This window comes from Danio aesculapii, chromosome 12 (assembly GCF_903798145.1).
Source record: "Danio aesculapii chromosome 12, fDanAes4.1, whole genome shotgun sequence".
In the NCBI taxonomy this organism is placed as follows: Eukaryota; Metazoa; Chordata; class Actinopteri; order Cypriniformes; family Danionidae; genus Danio; species Danio aesculapii.
Genome location: NC_079446.1, coordinates 10,515,056 through 10,535,720, shown reverse-complemented (window position 1 = coordinate 10,535,720; position 20,665 = coordinate 10,515,056). Strand labels below are relative to the sequence as shown.

The 20,665-nt window shown below is 38.8% G+C and overlaps 1 protein-coding gene across 2 annotated transcripts in view; it reads right to left on the bottom strand.

The window, feature by feature from the left end:
* Positions 1–14,348, bottom strand: part of tubgcp2 (tubulin, gamma complex associated protein 2) — a 37,849-nt gene extending 23,501 nt beyond the window's left edge. The window contains exons 1-8 of one of the 2 annotated variants that reach the window (XM_056469671.1): positions 14,261–14,348; positions 13,508–13,668; positions 13,303–13,431; positions 11,506–11,682; positions 11,260–11,419; positions 9,665–9,872; positions 7,424–7,623; positions 5,451–5,640 (exon numbers count right to left, since the gene is read on the bottom strand). In XM_056469671.1, the coding sequence (XP_056325646.1) occupies positions 5,451–5,640; positions 7,424–7,623; positions 9,665–9,872; positions 11,260–11,419; positions 11,506–11,682; positions 13,303–13,431; positions 13,508–13,657 (1,214 nt within the window). In that variant the 5' untranslated portion in view covers positions 13,658–13,668; positions 14,261–14,348. Of the gene's footprint in view, positions 1–5,450; positions 5,641–7,423; positions 7,624–9,664; positions 9,873–11,259; positions 11,420–11,505; positions 11,683–13,302; positions 13,432–13,507; positions 13,669–14,246 lie in introns of both variants that reach the window. The other variant, XM_056469672.1, reaches the window with a different exon arrangement.
* Positions 14,349–20,665: the final 6,317 nt, after the last annotated feature.

The following is a 20,665-nucleotide window of genomic DNA, read 5'->3' as shown; positions in this document are numbered from 1 at the left end:
CCAACATCATTCCTGATCCTCCTGGCTATCCTTCATGTGCTCCTTGTTGTCATTTAATAAACACCCTAACGTTTCCTTACCTCTGTCTCCTGTCCGCTTCATAACAGAAGCCCGGACCCATAACGACGACAACATGAGCACCCCCGATCACTTTCAAGAGCTGGTGGACCAGTTGAAGCGGATTCTACAGCCACCAGCTCCACTTTCCAACGCACCACCAGCACCGAGCACTTCCGCCTCCACAGTTTCTTCTTCGGCCCTTCCTTCCAGTCCCATGGCCCGACCAGCGCCCTACTCAGGCGGAGCGGGGGAGTGCAATGGTTTTCTGTTACAATGTTCCCTCATATTCGAAATGCAACCTTCTCTATATCCCACAGATAAGTCAAAGATCGCCTACATCGTATCACTACTCTCTGGGCCTGCACTTAAATGGGCTGAGACGATCTGGAACCAAGCCGGGCCGGTCATGAATTCCATCACTACCTTCACGGAGTATTTCAAAGAGGTGTTTGGACGTTCTGATGGGGAAGTAGCCGCTGGAGAGCAGCTGTATCATCTAAAGCAAGGTACTCTATCTACACAGGAATATGCTCTCCGGTTTCGCACTCTAGCAGCTGCAAGTGGATGGAATGAGAGATCGTTGTTGACCACGTACCGGCTCGGCTTGGAACCCACTCTCCGAATCCAGCTGGCCACATTAGATGATACTATGGGTCTGGAGAGATTCATCCAACATTCTCTCCGATGTTCCGATCGTCTCCGTTCCTATCAACAGGACACCATCACCCCCTCGTCTGCACTCCTCCAATCGCCTGAGTCAACAGCCTCTCCAGAACCAGAACCCATGATAATAGAGTCTGGAAGACTGACATCAGCGGAACGACAGAGGAGGCTGACCCGGGGTCTGTGTCTATACTGCGGTGTCAGTGGACACACCCGTATGGAGTGTCCCCTTCGTCCCATTCGGACTTCAGTGAGTGTATTCAGTACGAATATTGAACAATGTAAACCACTTACTACCACCGTACAAATAACTACTGCCTCTATTTCTCTCCTTGTCACAGCCCTCATCGACTCCGGGTCAGCAGGGAACTTCATCTCCCAATCCCTCTGTCGTCAACTCCACCTACGTACTGAGGCGTCCTCGCATATATACCAGATACAACCGATAACCCAGTGCACTCGATCTTCGAACCGTATCCATCGACAATGCGAAGACATCCTTCTTCAAGTGGGGTTGTTACATCAAGAGAGGATTCAATTTCTGGTTCTGGAGGGTGCAAATATGGACATCATTCTAGGGCGCCCGTGGCTGGTGAAGCACGATCCCATCATCTCTTGGGGCACAGGAGAGATAAAGAAATGGGGATCTGGATGTACACCTACCTGTTTTCCAAATCTCCCTCTTCAAGGTCGGAACCCCATTTCTTTGTTTACAACATCGGTCGAGAGTCCTCCTGAGAAGCAGTCTATCCACATTCCTAAGGAGTACAGCTCCTTTCATGATGTCTTCTGCCCCAAGAGAGCTTCCCAGCTACCACCGCATCGGCCATGGGACTGCGCGATCGACCTAGTTCCAGATGCCCAGTTGCCAAGAGGTAGGATCTACCCGCTCTCGCTTCCAGAGAATCAGGCAATGGAAGATTACATAAGGGAGGCTCTGAGTCAGGGGTACATACGTCACTCAAAATCACCAGCCGCCTCAAGCTTCTTCTTTGTGGCCAAGAAGGACGGAGGGCTGCGTCCATGCATCGACTACAGGGTCCTAAATAACGGTACAGTAAAATACCGATATCCCCTTCCTCTGGTACCAGCCGCTTTGGAACAGCTCCGAGAAGCTAAAGTCTTCACTAAATTGGACCTCCGCAGCGCGTATAATCTGATAAGAATACGTGAGGGGGACCAATGGAAGACAGCATTCGTGACCCCTACTGGCCACTATGAATATGAGGTCATGCCTTACGGTCTGGTCAACGCCCCCTCCGTATTCCAAAATTTCATTCATGAAGTCCTCCGGGAGTTTCTTCACCACTTTGTAATAGTGTACATAGATGACATCCTCATTTACTCCCGGAGTGAGGCCGAACATCGCCAACACGTTGCGGAGGTCCTACACACATTGAGAGAACATCACCTCTACCTCAAAGCGGAGAAATGCTCATTCCACCAGAAGTCGATTCATTTCTTGGGATACATCATTGACCAAACCGGTATACGTATGGATGGGAAGAAAATTGAGGCTGTTCTATCCTGGTCAGAACCCACTTCCATTAAGGAGCTCCAGAGGTTTCTTGGGTTTGCTAACTTTTATAGACGGTTTATCAAGGACTACAGCAGGATTACATCACCTCTCACTAATCTCCTCAAGGGTAAACCCAAAGGACTGGAGTGGACCAAAGAAGCAGCCGCAGCCTTCCGCCTTCTTAAGAAGGAGTTCACAAGGGCCCCACTCCTGACTCATCCTGACCCAAATCTTCCTTTCGTGGTGGAAGTGGACGCATCCACCACCGGCGTCGGGGCAGTATTATCCCAACATCATGATACACCGCCCCGACTGCATCCCTGTGCCTATTTCTCTCGGAAGTTGAGCCCGGCGGAGCAGAATTACAGCATAGGAGACAGGGAGCTTCTAGCAATCAAGCTAGCCTTGGAGGAGTGGCGTCACTGGTTGGAGGGAGCCAAACATCCGTTCCAGGTGATCACAGATCACAAAAACCTCCAATATATCAAAGAGGCCAAGAGACTATGTCCACGTCAAGCCAGATGGTCACTTTTCTTCTCACGTTTTGATTTCTCCATTTCCTATCGTCCAGGACCCAAGAATCTAAGAGCAGACGCTCTCTCTCGTTTACACGAGCATCACGATCATGAAGAACTCCCAACGAAGATTCTTCCCGAACACATCTCCATTTGTCCGATCACCTGGAACGCTCCTCCAGTCGTTGCCACTCCGGAAGCCCCTGCTCCGCCGGGATGCCCTCCTCATCGGCAGTTCATACCACCTGAACACCGGGTAGATCTGATCCACTCCTTACATACCTCGCTAGGCACTGGACATCCAGGGATCAACAATACTCTCTCGCTAGTATCCCAACGATTCTGGTGGCCAAACATGGCAAGGGATGTGAGGCAATATGTTCAGGGCTGTAAGGACTGTGCCCAATCCAAGAGCCCACGTCATCTACCCGCTGGAAAGCTCCATCCCTTGCCGATTCCGAACCGTCCCTGGTCACACCTAGGAGTGGACTTTATCACTGACCTCCCCTCGTCAGAAGGTAATACCTGTATTCTAGTCATCGTAGATAGATTCTCAAAGTTTGTCAAACTAATCCCTCTGAAAGGTCTTCCCACAGCCTTTGAAACAGCCGACAATATCTTTAATCAAGTCTTCAGGTCATTTGGTATTCCAGAAGATATTGTGTCGGACAGAGGTCCACAGTTCATCTCACGTCTATGGAAAGCCTTCTTCAAGCTCCTAGGTGTGGCCGTCAGCCTCTCTTCTGGATATCATCCCCAAACCAACGGGCAGACAGAGAGGAAGATTCAGGAGGTGGGACGGTTCCTGAGGACCTTCTGCAGTGGTCACCAGAGCTCCTGGAGCCAGTATTTGGGCTGGGCAGAATATGCCCAAAATTCACTGCGGCAACCCTCCACCGGACTCACGCCATTCCAGTGCGTCCTGGGCTTCCAACCACCGCTCTTTCCCTGGGATGGCGAACCATCTGATGTCCCCGCAGTGGATCACTGGTTCCGGGAGAGCGAGAGAGTCTGGGACGAGGCTCATCAACATCTGCAGAGGGCAGTCCGTCGAAGCAAGGTAACCGCCGATAGAAGAAGGTCTGAAGAACCCAGATACACACCCGGACAAAAGGTGTGGCTATCCACCCGGGACATACGCATGCGACTGCCCTCTCGCAAGTTAAGTCCCCGATTTGTTGGTCCCTTCACCATCGTGGAACAGGTTAACCCCGTCACCTACAAACTACAATTACCCTCTCACTACCGTATTCACCCTACATTCCACGTATCACTCCTGAAACCCTATCACGATCCTGTTCTTCCCTCCACAGAGCCTGACCACGAAGAGGAACCCCCTCCTCCACTGCTCCTAGAAGAAGGAGCCGTCTACGCAGTGAAGGAGATCTTGCGTTCCCGACGTCGTGGTGGCCAGTTGGAGTACCTGGTGGACTGGGAAGGGTACGGCCCCGAAGAAAGGACATGGGTTCCCAGAGCTGATATTCTCGATCCTAGTCTCATGGTGGAGTTTCATGAGAGCCACCCTGAGTTCCCAGCGCCTAGAGGCAGAGGGAGACCACCACGGCGTCGGAGGTGTCGGCCCTCAGGAGCGGGCCCTGGGGAGGGGGGGTACTGTCACGGATTGGTCAGGCTCTCACGATCCCCACTCACGAAGATCACCATCACCTGACTTCTAATGAGCACACAGCTGCATCACATTCACGAGCACCAGATAAAAGCACAGCACTCCAGTCGCTCATTGTCCGGGCTCGTCTCGACGAAAGCGGACAACTGAGCGACCACTCAGCGTAGTCATCCTCAGCTAAAACAAACGCTTTACTTACCTGTTCTCTTTGTATTCCTCCTAGTCTTCCTGGTCCACCCGAATCGTCCTGTCTTCCAGTCCTTCCAAGTCTGTGTCATCCTCTGTCAGCTGTATCTGGTGTGTGCTGTCCATCCTCGTGTATTCCTGTTACCCAGCCACGGAGGAAAAGACCCCAACATCATTCCTGATCCTCCTGGCTATCCTTCATGTGCTCCTTGTTGTCATTTAATAAACACCCTAACGTTTCCTTACCTCTGTCTCCTGTCCGCTTCATAACAGCAGCGGGTGTATGATAGAGCCTAAAAGTGATTTCTTAACCCTTTTGTTATAGAAATATGTCATCTAAAAACGACACAATGCCTTTATTGTTGTGCTATAAAAATGCTCAATGTTTGTTATTTCGAATATGAAAAACATAAATCAGTAGTTTAAAGAATAAAAGCTAAATATTTCTTTCCTCAAACACAACCATAAACTATAAATCCAGAGAAACAGAGAATTTCTTAAACTTCTTTTCCATTGCTTTATATAACATTCAATATGCTGCACATTTAACATTTACCATAAGTGGTGAAATCTGATCGTCAGAATTTGCATTATTAAACTGATGGAAAAATCTGAACATGACTCCACAATAACTGTTGCGTTATTGTGACTTTCCTAATATTCTGCTGTCTAATTAGAATGGTTAATGAAATTGTTCTTATAGGTCTAATCTCTAAGATGACCGGCCTTTAAACATTAACATTTAGACAGCTTCAAGTTACATACAGAATTTGCTACCTCAAAAAGTAATTGTATTCAGAAATAAACTGTAATTTACAAGGTGTTCCCAGTACCAGTCCTGAATGGCACATGGCTCAATGGTTTGTCAGAGGTCACACTGTACCTGTATGGATCTTTAATGATGCCCCTATAGATCCACTTCTCGAGTATTTCAAAGTAGGGAACACTGGCTGCTTTGGTCAAATAGAGGCAGAGCTCTTGAGCCTGGCTGTCTCCGGTGTAATTGAAAGTGCGATCATGAAGCAGGCTGAGGGTCGAGCCACCCATACACTCACCCTTGTCAACGGAAGTGGCTACAGGAAAGACAAAGAAGAAAATGCATTAGCATATCAACAATGATTCTATTTATTACATTTTATTTACATTGGATATCGATATGCATATCTTAAACATGCTAGGGATGCACCGATATGGAAATGTACCAATACTTAGGCTGATAAATAAAATCTTGATTTGCAGTTTCTGATTACAAAAAACAACAAATGCAAGCAAACAAATTGTATCTATTTTAGCAGAAAACAAGGAAGCTGCAATAAAACATCTAGACATTTCATTGGACAAAATCATTTACAAATGACAATTCTGATTATTAATTTTTCCCCCACACCGACAATGTCTCATTTTGTCTACAGCAAACAGACAGAAATAATATAATCGACTTTAATTTATCAAATCAATGATGCACAATAAAAATGTGCATTTATCAACCAATATTAGCATGGCCACTAATATATTGTGCATCCCACGTTTAAAAATACAAGAAACACATTAAAACATGCTAACTACATTAGAAAACATGTAAGGGACATATTAGCGGCATCCTAAAACATGGTAGTACTATATTTTCACATGTTAAAACATGCTAGGAACTTGTTAGTTAAGAACATAATGGCAACATCTTAAAACATGTTAGCTAAAAATGCCTGAAACGTGTTACCAATGTGTCAAAACATGATTAAAAAAACATGCTATCAAAATGATTAAACATTTTACAAACATGGCAACATGCTAATACAACATCTTTGATAATATTAAAGTTAAATTGAAAAATATTAACGTTAGATACATAGCGATGTGTTAAATCATAATAGAATCATGTTAGAGCATGCTAAAAACATTGACTTGACAAAATGTTGAAGTCTGATGAAGAACCGGTGATCTCGAAATGTTACACAATACAAATAACCTTCTTAAGTGAATAAATTTGATATATTTTGCCATCTTTTCATATATATTTGCACACTTGTTGTTTGGCTGAGCACCCAGTTGCATTCTGATGTCCAAGCTTTTGAAAATTATTTTTGACAAAATGTTAGCAATGTGCTAAAACATGGCAGAAACATGCTAGCAAAATGCTTAATGCTGCTAATATCTAGCTAACAGCCTGACTGTTTTTATATAGCACATACAGAGCCATTAAACTTCGAGATATGGAGTTGTCAAGCATCAAAGCATGTTTCTAATGGGGTATATGCACACAGATTTTCAATTTTCAGTCAGCCAGCCTAAGTGCCATTTCAAAATCGCCACACTGAAGATCTGATTTCTTTAAATATCAGCTATCTTTTCTGCTTCATTGATATACGATATAAAGTGGGTATCAGACATGTTTTTCGCGCCATGTCTTTAAAATATGGAATTTTATTTTACCCCAGTATTTCACCACAGGAGTTTCTGCGCTAGCCTGCTGCTACTGACAGGACTTGCATCTACACAGTCTTTGATCTAATTTTACTCTTAAACAACAAAATGAATACTTGAGTCTATTTAACTGATTGTATTTAATTACATTACAACATTGATGCTGCAAAAAGAACCTTATGAAATTGAAAATAGTCACATAAACTTTTCACAGGACGTTTATCATTGGCTGAAAAACATTAGCTGTGCATATACCCCATTCCCCAGGATGTTTTGACTAACAAACATAAAGAATTAACAACCAATCGTTTTGTACCTTGTAGCTTCAATAAGCTACAAAACAAGTTAGTTCAACTTGTAAACCATTTCCTCTTATCAATAAATCCAAATTGCTATTTTAAAAATAACAGTGACTATGTATGCTGATATCTTTACCGATGGAGGCCAGGATTTCCATAGTGCGCATGGTGGGCTGTATGTAGAACCAGAGCTTTTGCAGGGAAAGCGTGCCCTGTCTGTGCAGATGCTCAAGCTGCGTCACCAGGATCAGATATTCTTTCATCAGAGTCCTCATGGCTGCAGTTAGAGCGTGATTCACCTGGCCATACTCAAATGACGACTTCTCCTCTGTGAAACTGGAAATGGATTATACAAATGAATTGTGTGAGAAACCCATGCGAAATTTGATCATAAATGACAGACTATGCAGGGCCAATAAACCTGCCTGACATTATTAACAGAACTGATTCAATATTGTAAACAGGGTTTGACATGAACACCTGGCAAACCTGACAACTGTGGCTGAAAATTGTCTGTGGAAGATAACACTTTGGTTGAAGGGGTAGTTCGGCCAAAAAATTAAATTCTGTTACTAATTACTTACCCTTGTGTCATTTCAAACCCATGAAACCTCCATTATTCATCTTAAAAATACAAATTAAGATATTTTAGATGAAATCTGAGAGCTCCCTCATTCTCCATACACAGCAATGGTCCAAACATGTTAAAATACCAGAAAACATACCAAAACACTCTCCAAAATCCTTATTACTTAGCTGGATCAACTGTAATCACAACTATAAACACTTCTGTGTGACAAACATTTTTTTAAACATGACTTTGTCTGACTATATATATTTCTCTCCTGTGTCAGTTCATCAGGTTGCACGTTTACAGCAGGAAGTGCGATATATCAACCATCATATTGTCCATAGTAAACATCCACCCTGAACAAAGGTATTTTTAGAAATTTTTTTGACACACCAAAGTGTTCTTGGAACTTTATATGATTACAGTTGAACCACTGAAGTCACATGAATAATTTTGACAATATTTTTGGTTCTTTTAACATCTCTGGACCTGAAGTGTCTATGGAGGATGATGGAGCTCTCAAAGTTTATCTAATATACCTTAATTTGTTTTTGTTTTTTTTTATATAAATGAAGGTCTGAGGGAATTGAAATGACATGGAGATGAGTAATTAATAACAGAATTTTAGTTTTTGGGTGAAATAACCCTGACAAACTCCCGAAAATGCCTCGAACACAGCATGCAATCCTTAATTTAGTTCTCTGTAGTTTTTCAGCTTTTGATCATTTAAATATCATATAAACAAAGTTATGCCAACTCTGTATATTGTCAAGTTTTAATGTATTTTTGTATAGACTTTAAAGTAATTTCACTTACTTGTATTTTATTTCAAAACATTTCTCACACCAGTATTTTTATTTCAATTAAATTAATTAAAAACAAGTTTACGTCATTCATTCATTCCTTCATTCATTTTCTTTTCGGCTCAGTCCCTTTATTCATCAGGGGTCGCCACAGCGGAATGAACCGCCAACTTATTCAGCATATGTTTTATGCAGCGGATGCCCTTTCCAGCCGCAATCCAACACAGGGAAACACCCACACACTCCTGCATTCACACACGTACACTACAGACAATTTATCTTTTTCAATTCACCAATAGCGCATGTCTTTGGACTGTGGGGGAAACCAGAGCACCCGTAGGAAACCCACGCGAACACGAGGAGAACATGCAAACGCCACACAGAAATGCCAACTGACCTAGCCGAGGCTTGAACGAGCGACTTTCTTGCTGTGAGGCGACATCTCTACCTACTGTGCCACCAAGTTTACGTCATTTTAATTTAAATTATTTTTGACATATTTGTACACATCTCTGTCTGCAAACAGTGACTGGCTGTCATAAACTGAAAGCTATTCAATGCTTAAGAATCAGATTTATTTATAAATATTTTTAAGCTACAGAATGTAACAATTGGCACATTAATAAGCTAATAAAATGGCATGCTTTTTGCAGCAGTTACTTCTCTAACTTTTGGATTTGCAGTCAGGTACTCCACAGCAGGGACTGACCTGACTCTCAAATATAGTTTGAATATAAGCACAAATTTATATTCAGTATAGCGATTCAGGAAAATACAAAAAGCCAATTTTGAAGGTGATGTATTCACTCAATCAATAAATATAGTGGATTTTTAAGAAAAGAAAGAGACATATTTCAGTTTTAAACGAAGATATTGATGATTTGAGATTTTTTAGGATGGTACATTTTAAATTATTAGCCATATTGGCTGGTGAGTGAAAAGGTTTTTAAATCCTGACTGTAATGTAAATACGGTTAATATGAAGGCAATATAGTTCACCAACCGGGTGATGGTGGAGTAACAAGATGCGACTGGTAATATCCTGTTGACCAGCTCTTTGACGGACAAATCGAGAGAAGGATCTACAATGAACGATCGGCTCTGTCTGCCAAGCACAGGCTGAGCTGTGATGTCTCTCCCATCCACACCAATCAGAACATACAGCAGATCCTCAACCAAAGCTTGTTCCTGTGCAGCCAGTGGCATTGTGCCTGTAATTAAAAGACTTGATGTTATTGAAAAGTAAAATCAAATCCAATCTCCAAAGGAAAAAAACAAAAAACACAAGCTGTCCTACATTTTTTTCTTCTTCTTCAAGAAGTTTTTTTTTCAGAGAAAAATGTCATTTAATATAATAATAAAAATATCCCAACTTCTTTTTCAAGGTGATTTTAATTAATTAATGATGACCAGATATGCACTGTGAAAATCCAAAGTGCTCATCTCTATGCCCTAATACATTTGAAGGACTTGCCCTTCAGAGTGACAGCTCTGAAGAAATTGAAGAAATTAGGGCATAGAAATTAGCCCTTCCGTGAGAAGAACGTAGTGTGCAAAAACTTCCTTGTGCAAAGTATCATGGAAACCTAAAGTGTCTATCAGTTTTCCCCTTTTAACCTTTATTTCCAAAGGGCCCTTCGAAGTTCCAATATCCATTATCCAAAATTACACAAAATTTGTAATAAACGGTTTCTTACATATGATACGCAATAACTTTCTACATTTGTTGTGAGCTGCAGGCTTTGAACTTTCATGCATCTTGAAATTAGCCTTTAGGCTTACATAGTCACTAATATATGTTCTCTGAGCCCCTTGAGGAAAACCACCCCGTGACAGTTACACCTTTATTTTTAGTGTAGATTACATAAAAGTTTTATTAATAAAAAACTATTTCTGAATTGTAATTTGATTTTAAATATATTTTAACTATTTTGTTATGTTCCCTAAATTAATATGGTATATATAACCTATAGGTTACTATTGTAAGAAAATATCAGCAATTGGTACACAGGCTACTTTCAGTATCACCATTACTTGAAATGGCACGATCTAATCCTATTTATATGAAATAAGCTGCTTCTCGCGAGCAGGTTTGAGCTACCAGAACTGTTGCTATGACAAGAACTTTTAGATGAATTTGAAAAAACGAAGCTATCCTTCATGTAAATTCGTCAATAACCACATCCAACTAAATGAGTAATCCACAAGTGAAGAATGGGCCCCAGATAGGCTTCATGTAATTGTCTTTATAGCCCGGAAAAGGATCTTTTAATTTTTGTGCATTGCAATTTGACAGCAATTTTTTTCAGAACATTCTAGATACAACAGTCCCTTGTTTGCTGGCATTTGTCTGTGTGGGATGAATTTAAAAAATGTGAATAGAAAAGATTATTACAAGCTATCAGTTATAAATTGGGCTAATGGAAGGAGAACGTATTCTGGATCACTAAAACAACTACAGATTTCACTGTTAAAGTATATGTGAAATCAAAAGTGTCCATATTTCTTAATCTATCATCAAAGTGAATAACTTGATTTACTTTTGTAGCAGTTTCCTATTTATCCAGGGCTCTGATTATGGAAATTCTTGTCACATACCAATTGCCACTACAGGGTCTCCCACAGGGGTGGGGCTAGTGATGAAATCCCCAATCAGAGAAGGCCGGTCATACACCCAGTTTGGAAACACAGGGTTGGGCTGAGTGGGGTTCTTCTTGTTATGACGGTCTCTCAGCATTTTACGGATGACCTCAGAAGACTGGAAACAAAATGAAATGTCACAAACTGATGTAATATACAGAATTAATGGAGGATAATAATCAGCTTCATGGATCCTCACACTACCTGTGGTACATTGGAACTGGCTGTGACATTTCCCAGCTTTTTGCGCAATTCCTCCAGTTCTTGCATGGACATTTTGCTGCTGGTTGCAGGAATGCTATATGATGCAGTGGTACTGGACGCTGCATTCGCAGACATTTCTGATCTCTCCTTGGAATTCTGCTGCAGGAACTTTAAAGTCTGATAAGCAGAAACAGTTGTGGGTTTTAATTGTATATAATTTTTTTTTAATCACACAAGGGTCACTCACGCATGTATAAAACATTTTTTATCCACCGTCATGCAAAATGCTAAAAATTACAATAAAGTTGACTTGTATGGTTTTTTCATCATAAAAATCTCAGTATGTTACGTTTATTAATATTTATTCGATTTATTCATTTGTTTATATTATGGTATATTCAAATAGTATTTTATGTGATAAGCGCAGCTTGGACAAACTAATTTCTCTCTGATATTAATAAAGTGAAATCAATCAATCAATAAATTATTATTATTATTATTACTGAAAACATTATACAAATGAATTTTAACTGGAATACTTTAACATAAATAGTCATATTAAAATCATTACAACTTGTTTTAGCATGATAAATTATATTTTTTAGCTTCTTCATCAGATGTAATATTTCCTTTTTTGAGCTTTGAGTGATATTATGAGACTCGTTATGAAACAATGAGTTTCAACAAATATCAAGTCAAGTATGGAAACATTAGGATTTGTTAGTATTGTCATATTTGAATGTTTTATATTATTAATAATGTCAAATTTGATTCATTGTGTTGATGAATAAATATTTTATTCATTTTTCATGAAGAATAAAAGTTTTTAAATGAAAAAAAAAGAACTTTTGAAATGTTTTTTTTTTTTTTAAGTTCCACAAAAATATTAAGCTGTTTTCATTTATTCTCTTTCGGCTTAGTCCCTTTATTCATCAGGGATCGCCACAGCGGAATGAACCGACAACTTATCCAGAATGTATTTTACACAGCAGAATTAAGTTGTTTCCAACACTAATAATGATAAGAACTGTTTCTCAATCAAATTAAGAAATGATTTACAATTGAAATTACTTCTTAAGTATCATGTGACACCAAAGAGTTATGATGTTGAAAATACATCTTTGAATCTAAGGAATAAATTACATTGTAAAGTATGTTCACATAAAAAAAAACTATTATTTTAAACAAACAATACACATTTTAACACACACAATTTGACATTATCACATTTTTAAGTATTTTGATAAAATAAATGAGACTGAAGTAAAGTGAATTGTATAACCAACATTCGTTCAGTGACAACTTGTGACAAGCTCCCTATATTGTTTATGATGATACTTTGAATATAAAGTACTTTAATAGTCATTGACTGCTAATATAATTTCTCTTTTTGTAAATGACAATTTTTTAAATGATATTATTAAAAAGGAAGTCTGATTATGTGAATATAAAACTGACTTTACCTCAATATAAATGAGTCCTTACAGAAAAAACTGTTTCATACCAGCAGCATTAGACATTTAAATAAGGTACTGTATAGACTAAAGCAGAGGTGTTTCTGTGACTTGTATATTCTACATTTTATAGATTGTTTTAAACTCTTATGTAAATTGGGCTGGACACTTAAAGTGATTATTTATGTATTTTTTGAGAGTGTTTTCTATGTTTAAGTTTCTATGTTTAAGTAAACAAAGACTCTAGACTGCAAACCAATTCTACCTTCGGGTATAAATAAACATAACCTAATCTTACTAAGCAGAAACAACAAAAATTCCATCATTTTGACTGGTACTGCACCTCTTTATCCTCAGTGAGTTTGGAGAGCAGATACACCAGTGGATCAAGGTTGCGAGCATTCTTTGACTTCAGTTCATCATATTTCCTCAAGAAGTCCTCAGGTGTTTTGGAGTGTTCTGCCATTTTGACCTATAAGGCAATGTAAATAGTTTCAGTGCACTTAAAAATTGACTAACATTAAATAAAACACATCACCTCTATTTACCTTAGCGCTGTGTGCAGAAACTGTAGTGGTCACATATCCAGTCCTGTTCTTCTGCAGTAAATCAATATAAACCTCTGCACCATCTCCCCCTCGGACATTAAGGAGCCCGAGAAGTTCATTAACATCATGATGAATCCTGAATTCACTCATAATTTCAGAAGCTGAATCAGAGAGAGACAACGTTGAGAAACAATAGCAAACTCTACGAATGAATGAGTACCGTTACACAGAAACTAGATCTTAATTACAATAACTGCTGACATATGAACGTCAAATATAAACGTTTATTGTGCTTAATGTTAAGTGACAATTCTTAATTGAGGTAAAGTTGTTTTTAAATTCACACATTCGGACTTTTTCCTTAATATTATATTTTCAAATAAGCATTCTTTGCAAATTCTTAAAGAAATCATATTAGCAGCCAATGATTATCAAAGTACAACATTGTTCACAGTCAATTAAATATTGTTAATCTATTGTTAACCTAAATATTGTACATCCAATATTGTTTCATGCTATTAAAATACAGTCAGTATACTGTGACCGAATATTCAAAGTAGCATGGTAAACAATATAGGGACCCTGTCACTGAGCGAATGTGTGAATATAAAACCAACTTTACCTCAATCAAGTCTTACTCTTGTTTATTTACAGCTAGCGGTAACCACTGCAGCTTATTCGCATGTGCTTATCTTCCCCAAACAAAAAGGTTTTATTTACGTTAGTTATAAAAAATTACCTTTAATGTTTTACCTTGTAAAAAACGTATTATTTCGTCTGAATAAAAATGCAGCACATCTGTTGTAGAACAGTGGCGAAACTGACAACGCCACAATAACAGGAAGTCAGAAACTACGAGTTTCTAAAAATGCGCCAAAAGACTCCGTGTTTCAAAATAAAGGTCACTTCTTGTACTCGTCACACCCTTAAAATACAACAAAGGCTATTCATTTTGAAATGCAGAATATTAATATAAAAATGTAAGAGTGAATTTACAAAATTTATTTTAGAAATGTACAGAAATATTTTTGAAAGTCCAGAAATTTGAATGTTTTTCGCAATTGTACTGTACACAACGTAATAACATAATTTCTGAAAATTGCTTAAACTGGTTACCTGCTTTGCAGGTAAACTCTTCATTTCTAGAAACGGCTTAGTCCCTTTATTAATCAGGGGTCGCCCGCGGAACGAACCGCCAACTTATCCATATGTTTTACACAGCAGATGTCCTTCCAGCTGCAACCCACTACTGGCAAACATCCACACTCACTCAGTCACACATGGGCAGGGAAACCCAGCACCTGGAGGTAACCCATGCCAACACGGGCAGAACATGCAAACTCCACACAGAAATGCCAACTGACCCAGCTGGGGCTTGATCCAGCGACCTTCTTGCTGTGAGGTAACAGTTCTTCTAATCATTGAGCCACCGTGTCGCCCTGTATTTATTTATTATTATATAATTATTATTAGCCTATTATAAGTAGTAGTAGTAGTAGTAGTAGTAGTAGTAGTAGTAGTAGTAGTAGTAGTAGAATATTACCTTCATCATGTCTACAAGATGCAATATACTTTATTGTAAACATAGTACATAAAATATAAAAGAATATAAAATACATAGAATAATATTATATACAATTGCTCAATGTAGAATCGGACCCCATTTTTCAATGGGATAACATTTTTATAAAACTGTATCACACAATGGGCTATATGCACACAGACTTTTTATTTCAGTTAGCCAGCCCCAGGGCTTCTGGCGAATTGTTATCCAATACAAACTTGTGTATTTAAGATCTGATTTCTTTTATAAACAGCAATCTTAACTTTGTTGCATATGAAATTAGCACAATTTTTAAGATCAAATTCAAAAAAGATCTCTGTCTTTTTCTTTTGGCACTCCCTTCAAAAACACAAGTAATATTATTGACTCTTGACACAAAAGGTTATAAATTGTTAAATAAACTGCTACTTGTGGCAAGATGCATCCTTATTAGATGGATAAATAACACTCCCCCTATGTGACACAATGGTACAGAGAGATTTTTGCAGTTTTGCCCCATGAGAGGCTTGCAGCTGTGCTTAACGATAACATACAGAGTTTTCAAAATATATGGTCTCCTTTTATAGATTACCTGCCCTCACACGTAAGAGAAATGGTTTGTGTCAATTAGGGTATTTTGGAGGAGGGTTGTCGGAGGCTCACAGGGAATGGTCTTTTGTTGGTTGTTTGTTATTTTTGTTGTTATTATTTTTTTAATGTTCTTTTTTCAAATGACATGTCTATATTATAGGAATGTGCTTTAATGTGGAAATATATATATTTTGTTTTATGGGCCTTTCCAGAGACTTTGTGGTCACCAATATTAGTACTTATAGATGGTATGTTTCCCTTTGTTTCTTTTTTTTTTTGTTTCTTACCTCCATCTATCTATTGGCTTATTTACTTATTACTTTTTTTTTTTTTTTAAGGATTACTATAATATCTACAACCCATTGCATATTTTTTTGTAAAACTTGCCTTTGATTATGTCTCTAGAAAAGCACATTGTACATTCATTTTGATAACCTTAAATAAACATGTTACCAAAGAAAAACAGCGATCTTCACTGCCTGGCTGAGATGTGATAAAGTGTGTCTCCGACCAAACATTAGCACTGCATTAAATTATATTTTCCCCCACCATGTCTTTAAAATATGACAATTTACTTTATGTCAGTATTTTCAAAGGAGTTTTTGCGCTAGTCTGCTGCTAATGATAAAACCTGCATTTAAAGTCTGCGTTTGAAAGTCTTTCGTGTCTCTTTACGCTTTAACAACCAAATGGATGCTTAAGTCTATTTATCTGATTATGTTTGAATTATGTTACAACATTTATGCTGTAAAAGGAATCTTATGAAATTAAAAATAGCCACCTAAAGCTCTCACCGGAAGTTCATCATTGGCTGAAAAACACTAGCTGTGAATATACCTCATTCTGACTTTATTTCTCATATAGTTTATAGAGTAGTTTTAATTTTAAAATTGTAGTATATGCTCTTGAAATGTTGTGAGGAAGGAAAGGCTAAGCGGGGAATCAGATTATAAAGTCTAAATATTTTTTATTCTATGGTGGGAACAATCTTCAATAATAAACTAGCATAGGGCTAGTTGCGATTATGTTTATTCATGCATGGGTCAGAGACTTCTTTTCTGTCAGTGACAAATTATTTCATTTAAAAAAAAGTCATGAAACAAGACATTCTAGAAACAGCAAATCTAACCAAGAAACTAATGTTCAATTTGACCCTCCAATTTCAACACGACCATCTCAGAGCCTCAAAACTGTCAGCTCCATCAATCACTGTATTGATTCTGGGGAAAGTCTTACATCTGGACAATTGGAGTTATCTTCGCAGAAAACCCTGAAGTGATAATAAGAAGAGGTAGGTGTCTCCATTTCTCTATGCTGGCCTCCAAACCAAACTCATTCACTCCTCACTTTGCACCCTGGTATTATTCCTGGGAACACAGATATTTCAGGCTGGAAGATTAGTCATGTCAATGATTGTCTGCTAACTCAAGTACAGAGCACAGTTTGGCAGGATTATGAACACAATAAGTGACTCTCCACTAAAGGTATTACCTTGTGAAAAACAAAAACAAATGCCACCTCACCAATCTAATACAAATATTTTGTGGTATTTTCACACAAAACCTTTAGAAAATAATGTGTGAATTCTCAAGCCACATAAGCTTGTAGGTGTAAATGGAAGTTTTGTTGTTATGGTTAAGGACACTGTATAAGCTGTGGAATAATCATTTTCCAGAGGTGAAACGTGATCACTCAGTGCATACACTCACCGGCCACTTTAGGCACACCTGTCCAACTGTTTGTTAATGCAAATTTCTAGTCAATGCATTTAGGCATGTAGACATGTAGACGGGCTGGTCTGAGTATTTCAGAAACTGTTGATCTACTGGGATTTTCATGCACAACCTTCTCTAGGATTTACAGAGAATGGTCTAGGATTTAGAGAATAAGAAAATATCCAGTGAGTGGCAATTCTGTGGGCGCAAATGCCTCTGCCAGAAGTCAGAGGAGAATGGCCAGACTAGTTTGAGCTGATAGAAAGGCAACAGTAACTTAAATAACCACTCGTTACAACCGAGGTATGCAGAAGAGCATCTCTGAACTCACAACATGTCCAACCTTGAGGCAGATGGACTACAGCGGCAGAAGACCACACCGGGTGCCACTCCTGTCAGCTAAGAACAGGAAACTGAGGCTACAATTTACACAGGCTTACCAAAATTAGACAATAGAAGACTGGAAAAATGTTGCCTGGTCTGATGAGTCTCGATTTCTGCTGCAACATTCGTATGGTAGGGTCAGAATTTGGCGTCAACAACATAAAAGCATGGATCCATCCTGCCTTGTATCAACGGTTCAGGCTGGTGGTGGTAGTGTAATAGTGTGGGAGATATTTTCTTGGCACACTTTGAGCCCATTAGTACCAATTTTGACCATTGTGTCAACGTCACAGCCTACCTCAGTTATGTTGCTGACCATGTCCAACTCTTTATGACCACAGTGCACCCATCTTCTGATTGTTACTTCCAGCAGGATAACACGCCATGTCATAAAGCGCAAATCATCTCAGACTAGTTTCTTAAACATGACAATGAGTTCACTGTACTCAAATGGCCTCCACAATCACCAGATCTCAATCCAATAGAGCACGATTGGGATGTGGTGGATTAGGAGATTCTCATTATGAATGTGCAGCCGACAAACTTGCAGCAACTGCATGATGCTATATCAATATGGACCAAAATCTTTGAGGAATTTTTCCAGTACCTTGTTTAATCTATTATCCAAAGGATTAAAGCAGTGCTGAAGGCAAAAGGGGGTCCAAGCCGGTACTAGTAACGTGTACCTAATAAAATGACCTGTGAGTGTATATAACACAGGAAATAAAAGCAAAAATGATCCCTTTAATTTCATATGACCTTCTTGACTGCTATATATTGTGCTGGTAGAACTGCTGTAACACTGCTTGACATGTAATTATCTTTTTCACATTGTGTAGCCTAGTTTTGCATCCATCTTCAGCCTGAGTACTCAGGCTTGTGTGTCAGATTACAATACAAATTGTTGCTAATTTTCTTTCTTATAATGCAAGGACTTATTATTATTCAGAATGTCTTGTTCTTTTAGTCCCGGTGAATACTAGCTTGACAAAGCCTTGCCTGCAGATTTGCAACAGTTTGAGCGTATTATTCTTTTTTAGTTTCAATTCTTGTGCCATTTAAAGAGAGATTTGAAGTTTCAAAGGAATGTAAGCTTTGGTATATGGTTGTGGTTTTCAGTTTGTGGTTTTCAAATGGTTGATAGACATGAAAAAGACAACACTAATGATAACTAGTGGAGATCAAAATTAAATAACAGTTTATAAACACTTTTTTTGTACCCATTTCCCCCATTTTAGAAATCCAGTAATCCTTATTGTTGAATATTTTAATTTTTTTTTATCTTTGTTTAATATGTAAAGGAATCTTTTGGCATTTTAGAAAGTAACCATGGTTCAATTCAGAATTCAATTCCATGGTTCAACTGTAATAATATAAAGTGCATAGGGGATGCACCAAAGTGACTGAGAAAAACTGTAAAGCATCATTTAATGTAATTTCCAATATGGTAGTAACCACCAAGATAATTTAGAGCTTAGCTGTATGGATCTTTATTCTGCTGCACAAATTGTTTCTTTGAATTAATGTGCATACACTGTTTAGACAGATTTCATCCTGTCCTTCCACAAACATTCATTCATTCATTTTCTTTTCGGCTTAGTCCCTTTAATAATCTGGGGTCACCACAGCGGAATGAACCGCCAACTTAACAAGCACATGTTTTACGCAGCGGATGCCCTTCCAGCTGCAACCCATCTCTGGCAAACATCAATACACACTCATACACTACGGACAATTTAGCCTACCCAATTCACCTGTACCGCATGTCTTTGGACTGTGGGGGAAACCGGAGCACCCGGAGGAAACCCACGCGAACGCAGGGAGAACATGCTTACACAAACATTAAATGATAATGACAGTGAGATTATTTAGCGGGAGAAATCTAGTTATTTTATGTTTTACATTAAGAGAGAACATGGGGATTTTGAGTGCAATTTTTGGCAGGGTTCAGTGAAGATAATAAGATAGCAAGAGTGCTTCATAAACAGACGTGGTCAGACTTTTAGCAACACATTTGTGAACTGACGAATATTCATGCCGGCAGGAACATGCTGCGAATGTATGAGATATTTTAGAAACACTTTGTCACTCATCGCACCATGATGACCAAACTTACAACACTGTGTTCTTGCCCTGGCAGTCCAGACTGTGTCATTTTTCTCACTAGATTCCATTTTAGATCAGTTTCTGCAAGAGAAACAAGAGCCAAGATGTCAGACTTTCATGGTCACTTTGTCTGTGAAATTGTTTTATGTAAAACACTTTCCCAATAGTACATTTTAAAAGAAACAGTCAATATTTTGCATGAATATAGATTGCCCAATCTAAAATGTCTCCGAGCACTCTTAAAAATAAGAGAGGTTTTCTGTTGTGATGTCATGGAAAAGTCCAAAGTCCTGTTCAGTCAACAGTTTTAAAAGCACTTATTTATTAAAGGGCACCTATGATGAAAATCAACTTTTGTAAGCTGTTTGGACAGAACTGTCTGTATAGTGTGTCCACTGTCATATTGGAGTGGTAGAAACCCAACAATTTTAAAATTTCCTGAAATTCCAGTGATTTTGAGGTCCACATCAATTGATTGACAGGTGCCATGTTTCTATAATAGCATGTATACATACATCCACAGAACATTTTTTTTTACAAATAAACTAAGATTAAAATATTTGTTACAACTCTCTGTAATTTTTGTAAGTTTTCTAAGTTTAAAATGTTTTTAAAACAGAGTATGTTTAATAAAGAGAGTAAAATCAATTTGTAATTCTTAACCGCTATAATCACCATGGCTGCATGGTGTCAGTAAAGGCTAAGATGTGTGTGTGTGTGTGTGTGTGTGTGTGTGTGTGCGTGTGTGTGTGTGTGTGTGTGTGTGTGTGTGTGTATACTGCAAACATCATTTGTGTGTGACTCATCATTTTAGAAAGG